This window comes from Lontra canadensis, unplaced genomic scaffold (assembly GCF_010015895.1).
Source record: "Lontra canadensis isolate GAN:19392208 unplaced genomic scaffold, GSC_riverotter_1.0 scaffold38, whole genome shotgun sequence".
Lineage (NCBI taxonomy): Eukaryota > Metazoa > Chordata > Mammalia > Carnivora > Mustelidae > Lontra > Lontra canadensis.
In genome coordinates this window covers 3,000,145-3,012,575 of record NW_022631032.1, presented here as the reverse complement: position 1 = coordinate 3,012,575, position 12,431 = coordinate 3,000,145, and the positions used below count along the sequence as shown (strand labels likewise).

The 12,431-nt window shown below is 43.5% G+C and overlaps 1 protein-coding gene across 1 annotated transcript; it reads right to left on the bottom strand.

Annotated features, from left to right (window-relative positions):
- Positions 1-4,399: 4,399 nt before the first annotated feature.
- Positions 4,400-11,860, bottom strand: TM4SF19 (transmembrane 4 L six family member 19). Its single transcript, XM_032869777.1, has 5 exons — positions 11,788-11,860; positions 8,664-8,865; positions 7,871-7,948; positions 4,884-5,053; positions 4,400-4,629 (listed from the first exon to the last, which is right to left on the bottom strand). The coding sequence occupies exons 2-5, from the start codon at positions 8,862-8,864 to the stop codon at positions 4,449-4,451; spliced, it is 630 nt and encodes a 209-aa protein (XP_032725668.1). The 5' UTR covers position 8,865; positions 11,788-11,860; the 3' UTR covers positions 4,400-4,448.
- Between the last annotated feature and the right edge of the window lie 571 nt (positions 11,861-12,431).

The following is a 12,431-nucleotide window of genomic DNA, read 5'->3' as shown; positions in this document are numbered from 1 at the left end:
TGGGTGGAGAGTACCTAAGGCTAGGGAGAGCACTTGAAGCTGATGCAGCCCTGGGGGGTGTTGAAAGCGCTTTAATGCGCGTCAGGTTTTATTAACCACGCAGCAATTTCAAGACATTGACGCGGAATCTCAGGCCCTAGAGGTCCAAGCATATGAGGCTATTAAGCGGAAGGGCCCTGACTCTAAATAAAGGGTCTTCGCGCTGTAGCCTGTGGGCAAGTGCTGCCTTCATTTCTTTAGGCATGACTTTTGAACGGATATGTATATATTTTTAAAAGATTTTATTTATTTCTTTGACAGAGATAGTGAGAGAGGGAACACAAACAGGGGGAGCAGGAGAGGGAGAAGCAGGCTTCCGGCTGAGCAGGGAGCTCCACGCGGGATTGATCCCAGGACCCTAGGATCATGTCCTTAGCCGAAGGCAGATGCCCAACAACTGAGGCACCCAGATTTTTAAACGATCGAAAAAAATCAAAAGATTATTTCATGACACGTGAAACCTACACGTGAAATTAAAATTTCAGTATCCCCGAAGTTCTTTTGTAGCAAAGCTATGCTCACTTGCCTGTTGTGTGGCCACTTTTGCGCTGTTACTGGTAGACTTCAGCAACTGCAACAGAAACCATATGGCCCTTAAGGTCTAAACTTTTATCCGACCCTTTACATTAAAAAATTAGCAGTGCCCTGCCCTAGTCCAGAACTGCCAAGCACAGTTCCCCCAGCCTACACCCTTGGATCCAGAGCAAAATTCAGATATGTGCAGATTTCACGTGTATTCCTCACTTATGAGCACCAGTTTCTGGTCCTGTTTTAGAAAACCATATTATCCTGGCCTCTGTCAGCTTCAAAAACTAGGAAAAGGAGTGGCTGGGTGGCGAGTCAGTTAAGCCTGTGCCTTCAGTTCAGGTTATGATTCCAGGGTTATGGGATTGAGTCCCATACCAGGCTCCCTGCTCAGCAGGAAGTCTGCTTCTCCTTCTTCCTCTTCCCCCGACTCCCCTCTCCTGCACTCTCTCTCCCTATCTTGCTCACTCACACACAGACTCTCTCAAATTAAAAAAAAAACAAAAACAAACAAACAAAAAAAAACGGGATCTTAAAAAAAAAAAAAAGAAAAGAAAAGAAAAGAAATTCCCCCAACATCTATCCAGGTTTCCTATTGGTTGGGTTAACAAATTGCAAAACTTCCTCCTCTAAGATGGAAAGGGAGTAGTTTCTATAAACATATACCTGTGCAAATTCCAGTAAAGACTCACTAATTTTACTATTCCAGGTTTTGGCTTACAACATGTTTTCTTGGTGGTATAGCCTAGATTGGTCTTCCTGAGTCCCATAAACTCATAGGAACTACACCTTCCCAGTCTGCCCTTCACAGTGTCCCCAGAATGGCTTTCCTTTGTGACTGCTCTGCTTGAAATCTTTCAATGGTTCCTTATGACCATCTCCCCAGCATTTACTGCAAATAAAACCTTTCATGATCTGGCTGGGTTGCTGAACCCTCCTCCTGGCTCTGGCCAGCAGAATGGGGTCTTTGCAAGGGCCATGGGCTAAGTGTGCACCCACATCAGCTCAGTGCTGCTTCAACCATGCCCTCTTTACCTTCCCCTTGGTTCAGCAGCACCAGCCCCATCTTTGGCTGCGATCATGTATCCACAAAGTAGCCTGGCACAGAAATCCAATGTCTCCTAGGGGAAGATAGCGTTTTACTCCTTGCTGTTTCACCAGCCTTAAGAAATCATACTCCTAATATGCAGATTTTCTCTCCCCTTTCATGGTTTCTTCAGTTAGATTTCTCTCGTTCTATCTACTACAGTCCAACTAAAACCACAGAAGATCAGATGTGTAATTTAATTCAATAAAAATTTTATTATTCCATCCGTGCTAGGGGCTTGCGATACAAAAGTGAATGAAACCCAGGCCTTGCCCTAAAGAGTGGACAGATTTGGCTGGGGAGCAATGGGCTAAATAGAGTGCCAGCTGCTATAACAGAAAGCTGAAGGACAACCTATTCCCAAGATGGGCTTACTTTTCTTTTTTTAAAGATTGTATTTATTTGAGAGAAAGAGAACAAGAGAGAGCATGATGGGGGGACAGTCAGAGGGAGTGGGACTCATCCTGGGACTGGATCCTGGGACTTCAGGATCATAACCTGAGCCAAAAGCAGTTGCTAAACCAACTGAGCCACCCAGGCGCCCCAAGGGCATATTTTTCTCGAGCAGGAACATAAGCAAGGCAACGTCCTCCTCATTCCATGATGATATTCCAGAAGGCATATACAAGGTAACGGACAGACGACTTTTTTTCTTTTTTTTTTTCTTTCTTTTTTTTTTTTTTAAAGATTTTATTTATTTATTTGACAGATAGAGATCACAAGTAGGCAGAGAGGCAGGCAGAGAGAGAGAGAGAGGAGGAAGCAGGCTCCCTGCCGAGCAGAGAGCCCGATATGGGGCTCGATCCCAGGACCCTGGGATCATGACCTGAGCCGAAGGCAGAGGCTTTAACCCACTGAGCCACCCAGGCGCCCCAGACGACTTTTTTTCTTAGCAAAATGTTAACAGTGTCCTGATGAACAGCCCCTCTGCCCTAAACCTGGTTGGAAACCAAGCCAAGACCTCAATGTGGCTTTCATTTGAAGAGAAAAAAAACCAGGGTGAAAGCCCATTCTAAGTGTGAGGTAGTCCTGGGATGAAGGCAGAAGGAAGGGGATGCAGGTGTCCTCTGGAATCCCACAAAGGGCAGTGAACAGGCAGGTGTGGAGGACTATGGAGCCCATAGTGGAATGAACACAGAACTCCCTCTGCATTCCCCTCCCCATCCCTGGTTTCCTCTCCTTTCCCCTTCCCTCCTCCCCCGGTAACAGAGGAAGTCCTGTATTCTGGATGCATCTGGTGCTTCAGCTCCTCCCTGACCTGGGGACCATGGAGGGGATATAACAGCAACTGGGCCCACGCTTTCCCTTCCTGGCTTTGTCTCCTCTGTGGCTCCAGAGCCCATGGTTCCCTAACTCATTCCCTGGACCTGTCCACTACCTCTTCTCTTGCCAGTGCCCATCTTCGTATTTCTTCCCAGGCTTCCTGCTTCATCCTGTTCCCTGCCCATCAGAATTTCCTGCGTGGATCTCCTTCACCCCACTCCTGACTCTACTCACCATTCAGCACTAGCTCCTGACCAAGATCTTGAAGTGCAACAAAGAGAGGAGCTCTGTTCTCCACATCCCATATGAGAAACCACTGTGGCACCATAGTTCTCCATCCCATGTGTCCCCTCCATGCCTCGGAGTGTGCTGTTTCCTCTGCTGGGGAATCCCTTCCTCCCCTCTTCACTGGGTGGTTTCAAGAACAAGCTCAGACGCAAGGGGTGCCTTCCTTGATCTCTCACAGACCCTCTTCTTGGAGTTTCGCTATTCCTTTGAACTCTCTCTGTGTCCTGTTGACCTCTAACATGGCCCTTACCATAGGATATTTAAATTGTTTATAGATGTGTTTGTTCCTCTACCTTGATCGTGAGCTCTTCAAGGACAAGGAGGGTCCTAGGTCAAGGACTATGCCTCAGTCATCTTTAGATCCACTGTGCACACAACAGTATACAGTGGAAACTCCAGTGTATAGCACTTACTGAACCGCACCGAACACTGAAGAAGAAAATATTGGTGAATTAATCAGCTCAGGCTGCCACAACAAAATAGTACTGACTGAATGGGCTGAGACCACATGCATTTATTTTTCTAATAAATCAGACTTGAAGTCCCAACATGAAGATACCAATAAGGCTGGCTTCTATTGAGGGCCCTCTCCTTGGCTTGCAGGTGGCCACCTTCTGGCTGTGTCCTCACAGGGCCTCTTCTACTGTGCTTGTGTGTAAAGAGAGATCTGGTATCTCATCCTCTTCTTGTAAGGATTAGGGTCCTACCTTTATGACCTCATTTAACCTTAATTACCTTCTTAAAGTTTCTATCTACAAATATAGTCACATTGGGCTTAGGGCTTCCACCTATGAGATTTGAGGACACACAATTCCATCCATAACAACTGGTGAACTTGAATTTAAAAGATAAGAGCTCAGGTGCTGACTTTACCTGAACCCAGGTGAGTGCTTTTAGGCAACAAGTCCCTTATGCTCTAGGAGCCTCAACTTCCATATCTGTGACATGTGGCCAGTTTTATGGAGTTGTTAAGAGGCTGAAATGAGACCACAGCTGGAGGACATTTGAGGAACTGTAAGTTCCTGCACAATAATAATGACCTAATTGTTCCTTCTACTGATATATCATCTTGCAGTTTACATTGTGATTTAAAATGCATATATCACTCAACATGCGTGCAAGGAATCATTGCCGTTATTATCACTACAGGAATACCTAAAAGGAAAGTTTGTTTATAATCCATTCTGCAGAAGAGATTCAAGGTCTGTTCTGAGGAAAACTCTCATGCGTGAAAGGACATTCCCTATCACTTGTCACAGAAGCTGCAGAAAAGACCCAGGAAGCTGTTGAAAAAATGAATGACCACCAAGAGAATCTGGAGGAGACTGATGCATAGAAGCATGGAGAAGAAGGACACGTGCCAAATGACAGCTTTAGAAGGCTCCAGGCACACAGAGTTCCAGAGGGAGTCGTCATACAAATAATTCCTATCCAAAAAAAAAAAGGAGACCAGGGATTGAGGAGTAAGTAAGAAAACCAAGTAAGCAACTCAATAGAAACCTGGCCCCTCTTCCCCCCAGCCACGGTCCTAGGCCTAGATTTCTGAGGGTGACATTTGCTGTGTTGGCAAAATGCTGAGCATCAGAGATGGGAGATGCTAGAACGTGTGGCCACGAGGAGTTTGTAGTCCATCTGTGTGTCTCTCTGAAAAGATTGAAAACCCAAGTCTCCGTCCATTTACCTGTTATGCAAGTCTTGGAATGGGTAACCATATTTCCAATCTTGTGTCTGATTGAAGGATGAGGCATCAAACATGCAAAATGGACCATCTTTCAGGGCTACTCCAGAAGTGATAAAGCAAATCAAGGCTCCAAGAATAGCCAGGCTACTGGACAGCAGAGCAGTGAACATCTGTAGATGGAAGGAAGAAGCCATGAGGTGAGATGGGGTCATGACCAGGTGATGGGGTGATCTGGACAAGCTTAACTTCTCCAGCACTCAGGCTTTCCCTGTCATATCATGTGGGGATAATGCTTCCCCTGGCAGCTCCTTTAAAGGACACCCAAGGCAGGGCGGCTGATGAGGGGTTGGTGGGCAGAGCCAGGAAGTGGTCGGAAAGAAAGCACTGAGAAGGCGGGAAGCAGTGGCACTTGGACCTGAGTCTCCCTGACCCAGGAAAGCTCCCTCCAGAGCTTCTCAACAGGTTGGCTTCAAAAACTTTTACACTCAGGGGGCCACTGGGTGGCTCAGTTGGTTACTGACTCTTGATATCAGCTCAGGTCATGGTCTCAGTGTCGTGAGATGAAGCCCTATGTCAGGCTCCCCACTGGGCATGGAGTCTGCTTAATATTCTCCCTCTCCCTCCACCCCCACCCCCACCAACGCATGCTTGAATGCATGCTCTCTTTCTCTCTCTCTCTCTCAAATAAATAAACTTTAGATTTCATTTATTTATTTGCCAGAGAGAGAGAGCACAGGCAGGCCGAGTGGCAGCAGAGGCAGAGGGAGAAGCAGGCTCCCTGCCAAGCAAGGAGCCCAATGTGGGACTCGATCTCAGGACGCTGGGATCATGACCTGAGCCAAAGGCAGCTGCTTAACCAACTGAGCCACCCAGGCGTCCCTCAAATAAATAAACTTAAAAAAAAAAAAAGTTTTACATAGCCTCTGGGTAGAAGGGTTGGATGGTCATTGCATGCCCATTTCTTTTTTACTATTTAAAAAAAAATTTTTTTAAAGATTTTATTTATTTGAGAGACCACAAGCAGGGGGAGCACCAAGCACAGGGAGAAGGAGAAGTAGGCTCCCCGCTGAGCAAGAAGCAGGATTCGGGAGTCGATCCCAGGAGCCTGGGATCATGACCTGAGCAGAAGGCAGACACTTAACTGACTGAGCCACCCAGGTGCCCTGCATGCCTATTTCTGACTCTTTTAAGGGAAAGCTGTATTCTTAACAGTTCCCAGCAACTAATGCCGATTCCACTCTTTCTTAAATCAAGCATGAAGGAAACAAGGGAAGAAAGAGGGAAGGAGGTAGGAAAGAAGGGAGGGAGGGGGACAGGGACAGAGAGGAACTTCAGTCATCTTGGAACAGACCCCTGTTCTCTCATTGCACTTAGTCTGTGCACTTCCTTCCCCGAAGATAACAATGAGTTCACTTCCTAGGCAGGAGTCTAGCTTGGTTTTTAATTGGCTTCTTTCTCAGACTACTAGGTGGTTTTCTCCCTTCAAAAGAATGCATATTTTAAAAATTTAAATAAAACATATGCACAGTTTTTATATAGAATCATGGAGGCCTCTTCCCACAATGTCAAGCTGGTTTAGAGCTTGGGAGGCCCAACGAAATGCTCAAGATGGGGTCCTGGCCCCGGCAGCATCACATCACCTGAAAACTTGCTAGAAATGCACAACTTCCCGCTTCACCCCACCTTCTGAACCAGAAAAGTTGGGGCTGGAGCACCTGGGTGGCTCAATCAGTTAAGCATCCAACTCTCACTTTCAGCTCAGGTCATGATCTCAGGGGTGTGAGATCCAGCCCTGCATGAGGCTCTGCACTGGGTGTGGAACCTGCTTGGGAGTCTCTCTCTCCCTGTCTCTCTGCTACTTCCCCACCTCTAAAAATAAATAAATAAATAAATAAATAAATAAATAAAGTCAACTCTCCTGTCTCTCCAACCTTCTCCTTTCCTCAGACAATATAGCTTTAAAAAGAAAGAGAGAGAGAGAGAGAGGGAAGGAAGGGAGGGAAGAAGGGAGGAAAGAAGGAAGTAAGGAAAATAAATAAATCTGGGGGGTGGGGCGAACAATCTGTTTTAACAAACCCTACGAGGATTCTGATACACACACAAGTCTGAGAACCACTCACTCACCGAGGGGAAAACCAGAGGAGACTGAGAGAAATACTGAATGAAGTGCATGGGTATTTATATTTAATTCTTTAATATATAATTCTGAATCAGTGGGGTTCCCAATATGTGGGATGCAGATACCAAAGTAGGCAGTAGAGTTACTGTAAGGAGGCCACAAATTCATATGTCTGAGACTGAATAAGTAATATATCTTGTACTTACATGTACTGAAATTTTTCAAGTATATATAAATGTTGCTGTAACTGATAAGTGCAAATTTACTCTGGGCCCAAGTTTAATTTTCTGTAAAATGGAGGGCTTAGGCTAGAATCTAGTCATTAGATGATTTCTGGAAACCTTCTAATTCTAAGAAAAATTAAACAAAATAACCAGGAAATTTCCTTCCTCCCTTCCTTTCTTTTCTATCTCCTTTTTTTCTTTCTTCTTTCTCTCTACCTTTCTTTCTTTCTTTCTAGTAGATTCCACACCCAACATGGGGCTTGAACTCATGACCCAGAGATTGAGTGCATGCTCTACCCACTGAGCCAGCCACGTGCCCCAGGAAATTTTTTATCAGTGACACATGACTATAGCACACTTAATTCATGTCCATTTTGTTCAATAGGCTAAAAATCATAGTTAATAGACATGTTTGGCTCAATAAACACTCCCTTAACTTGAGACTGTTCACGCCCATTTTATAGATGAAGATCCAAGGCTCAGAAAGATTATGGAACTTCCCCAATGGCTTAGGTTTACTAATGAGTACAGTCAGGATCTGACTTCAAGCCCCAAAACTGAAGTTGCCTCTTTACCACTCTGCCTGTAGAGTAATGGAGTGTGGGAACATTCTAGGTATTAGAAGAGTAGAACCTGGTGCTTACACTTCGGCAGGGCCCACTCTTACTGAAGCAGCCATATCTCCAGCCCATGAAGCAAATGAGGGTAGCTGCAGTGAGTACCTAGGAGAGGAGAGAAGAATGGTAAGAAGAGATTGGGTTGATTACTATTGAAATAGATCATTTGGGCACCTCACATGGTTTTGATAATCCTATCTTTCCCAGAAGGTTTGGCTTTGACTGTCAGGACCCCGTTGGATTACTAGCCTGATCTGACTCTCTGGATGGCAATATTTATACCCAGCCTTCTAGTTCCAAGCCGAAGTTCAGCAACAAGTCTTCCTAGAGTCTCCTATTCCTTGGAATTCCTATAGACCCAAGACAAGCTTGCTAGATCAAGCATTTTTTTTTAAGATTTTATCTTTAAGGGGCACCTGGGAGGCTCAGTTGGTTAAGCAGCTGCCTTGGGCTCAGGTCATGATTCCAGGGTCCTGGGATTGAGTCCCACATCAGGCTCCCTGTTCAGCGGGGAATCTGCTTTTCCCTCTCCCTCTGCCTGCTGCTCTGCTTACTTGTGCTCTCTCTCTATCTCTCTGTCAAATAAATAAATAAAATCTTTTTAAAAAAGATTTTATCTTTAAGTAATCTCTATGCCCAATGTGGGGTTCGAACTCACAACCCTGAGATCAAGTCTCATGCTCTACCCACTGAGCCAGGCAGTCACCCTCAAGACCAAGCATTCTTGCAAACAAAACAAAACACTGCTGTCCTGCCACCTCCCTGCTCCACCCTGAGGGGTATTTGGGGAGTTCACACCCAAGAAACTCCAAACACTTACCATGAGTCCTCCTCCCCAGAGCCCAGAGCCCAGCATGGCATGCCTGCCAATAAGGCCCCTCAACAGGTAGGTCACATCCCAGTTAGGGAAGAGGAGCACCAAGTTGGCTCCAGCAGCAAACAGGGCAGTAGTCCCAAGGCTCAGCCCCAGGATGCGGGAGCAGGTCCGTGAGCATGCCATCGCATCAGTAGAGGACAGCATCCTGGAACCAATGGATGGAGAGTCATGGTAGCTCTGTTGCTGGAAGCATCAGGAAGGGGAACACGGATAGCAAGGGTAGGGTAGGGGGAACAGACCACAGATACTGTCACCTCCCTGGGTCAGATCAAGAAAAGCCAAAGAACTTGCTTAAAAATTTTGCCTTTTATAAACAGTCTCCAATGGCTAGAATTCAACTGCCCCATTTTCTGCCAACCCCCATTCATCCCATCATATTTTGCTTATACCTCTATACAGCCAGTGATTATTTCTATCTGGGACAGGAAAAAATGTTTAAAGGTGTCATCCTCTCTCTTTAAAAGATGTCATTTTTGAGATGTCCACTGTCACCACTTCCATTCAACAGTATAGGAAATCCTATCCAGTGCAATAAGAAAATAAAAAGGGGAACCTGGGTGGCTCTGTGGGTTAAGCCTCTGCCTTCGGCTCAGGTCATGATCTCAGGGTCCTGGGATCGGGCCCCACATCAGGCTCTCTGCTCGGCGGGGAGCCTGCTTCCCCCTCTCTCTGCCTGACTCTCTGCCTACTTGTGATCTCTTTCCCTCTCAAATAAATAAAGTCTTTTAAAAAAATAAGAAAAAAAAAAAAGAAAAAAGAAAAAAGAAGCAAAAGCCATACAGAGAGGAAAGAAAGAAGTAAGGTAACATGATTATGTATGTAGAAAATCCAAAGGAATATATCAAAAAGTTACTAGAAGTAGTAAGTGAGTTTAGCAAGTTACAGAATAAAAAATCTATATACAAAGATTCTATTGTATTTCTATTTTATAAGCAATGATAAATTGCAAAATTTAAACAAAAACACAATATTTAGGGCCACCGGGGTGCTAGTTGGTTAAGCATCTGCCTTGGCTTTGGTCATGATCCTGGAGTCCTGGCATTGGGCCCAGCATTCAGCTCCCTGCTCAGTGGGGAGTCTGCTTCTCCCTCTGCCTGCACCCCTCTTGTGCTCTCTTTCTCTTGCTCTCAAATAAATGAATTAAATGTTTAAAAAATAAAAATTAGAAAACAATAAATAGCATAAGAATAGAAAATACTCATGGATAGGGGCACCTGGGTGGCTCAGTTGTGAAGCATCTGCCTTCGGCTCAGGTCATGATCCCAGGGTCCTGGGATCAAGCCCCTCATCGGGGTCCCTGCTCAGTGGGGAGCCTGCTCCTCCCTCTCCAGCTCCCACATGCTTGTATTCCCTCTCTTGCTATCGCTCTCTGTCATAAATAAATAAAATCTTTAAAAAAATTTATGGGTAAATTTAACAAAATATGTGCAAAACTTGTACAGTAAAAATAACAAAATATTGTTGAGAAGAATTAAAGACCTAAATAAATAGAGATATACCACATTCATGGATCAAAAGATTCACTATCATTAACATGTCAGTTCTCTCTAAATTGTTGTGTGGGTTCAATACAATCTCAGTCAAAATCCTAGCAGTGTTTTGTTGTAGAAATTAACAAACTGGATCTAAATTTATATGGAAATGCAAAAGTCCTAGATTAGCCAAAATACTTTGGAAAAAGAACAAAGTTGGAAGATTTACACCATGTGATTTCAAGAAAATTATAAAATTACGGTAAAGTTATAAAAAGTAAAGAGCTAGCATATAAAAACATACAGACCACTAGAACAGCCTAGAGAATTCAGAAATAGACATACACATATGAGCAAATGATTTTTGAAAAAAATATTATTTCAATGAGAAAAGGATAGTCTCAAACAGTGCCAGAACAATCTATATGCAAAACAAAAAAATACATACCGTGACTATTACTGCAAACCATATTCAATAATTAGTTAGAAATGAACCATAGGTCTAAACTTACTAAATTTCTAGAAGAAAGCAAAGGAAAAAACATTGAGATCTTTTAATTTTTTTAAGATTTTATTTTTAAGTTATCCCTACATCTAACATGGGGCTCAAGCCCACAACCCTGAGATCAAGAGTCAGATGTTCCACAGACTGAGCTAACCAGGTGCCCCTGGGATCTTGAGTTAGGTGATTAATTAGATAAAAGACAAAAGGTACAACCCATAAAAAAGATAAACTATTTCAAAATTAATTTGCTCTTCAAAAGACACCATGGCTCAGTCAGTTAAGCATCCAACTCTTGATTTCGGCTCAGGTCACGATCTCAGGGTTGCATGATCAAGCCCTACATCTGGCTCCAAGCGGGGCATGGAGCCTGCTTAAGATTCTCTCTCTGTCTCTCCCTCTCAAAAACAAACAAACAAAACAAAACAAAAGAACACCATGAAGGAAACCACAGACTGAGAAAATTCTCACAACATAAATTTTGCAAATAGGTATGTGAATGTGAATGCATACACATCTGATAACAGACTTGTAACTGGACTATGTGAAGAACTCTTAAAACTCTTTTAGACAAACAGCTTGATTTTAAAAATGGGAAAAAAGATTTAAACAGATACCTCATTGCATCTCACAAAAGATATATGAATGATAGCTAAGAATATGAAAAGATGGGTACCTGGGTGGCTCAGTGGGTTAAAACCTCTGCCTTCGGCTCAGGTCATGATCCCAGGGTCCTGGGGACAAGTCCTGAGTCAGGCTCTCTGCTCAGCAGGGAGCCTCCTTTCTCCTCTCTCTCTGTCTGCCTCCCTGCCTACTTGTAATTTCTCTCTGTGTGTGAAATAAATAAAATCTTTAAAAAAAAATGATAAGATGCTCAACATCATTAACATAAGGAACCGCAGATTAAAACTAAAATAAGATCCTACTACACATCCGCCAGAATTGTTTCAATTCAAAAGTTGGCCTCTACCGAGCATTGGTGAAGATGTGCCGTAACCCAAACGCTCACAGGTAGCTAGTGAGAATACAAATGGTACAAGCCATCTTTGTAAATTAGCTTAGCAGTTTCTTATGAAGTTAAACATTTACTTACCAAATGATCAGGTATTTCCACTTCTAAATATTTATCCAAAAGAAATGAAAGCACACGTCCACACAAAGATTAGGACTTGAATGCCCATAGCAGCTTTATTCGTAATAACTACAAAAAAGAAATATGGAAACAACCTAAGTGTCCACCAGAAGATAAACGGATAAACAAAATATGGCATATACACACAATGGAATATTATTCAGCCATAAAAAGGAAAGAAGTTCTGAAATACGCCACGACATGCATGAACCCTGAGAGCATGATGCTGAATAAAATAAGCCAGACACTGAAGGACAAATACTGTGTGATTTCACTTCTGTGAAATATCCAGAGTAGGTGCCTTCACAGAGACAGAAAGTAGATTAGTAGCCGCCAGGGTCCATGGATAGGGATATGGGGAGTTACTGTTTAATGGTTACAGAGTTTCTGTTTGGGGTGATGAAAGAATTTTGGGAATAGATAGTGGTGATGGTTACACAGCATTTTGAGTGCATTTAATGCTACTACATTGGACACTTTAAAATGGTTAAAATAACAAATTTTATGATGTACACATTTTACCATGACAGAAAAATGAATTAAAAAAATAAGAAATAACTCAAACGTTCATCAGTAAGTGAATAAATTGTGGCCTATTCATGCGA

Coding starts and splice junctions, on each gene's coding strand:
- TM4SF19 (XM_032869777.1), bottom strand. CDS start 8,864: ATGCTGTCCTCTACTGATGCGATGGCATGCTCACGGACCTGCTCCCGC. Junction 5,054..7,870: donor AGAGTGGGCCCTGCCGAAGT/GTAAGCACCAGG, acceptor TTCCATCTACAG/ATGTTCACTGCTCTGCTGTC. Junction 4,630..4,883: donor TTCCAAGACTTGCATAACAG/GTAAATGGACGG, acceptor TTTTTTGGATAG/GAATTATTTGTATGACGACT.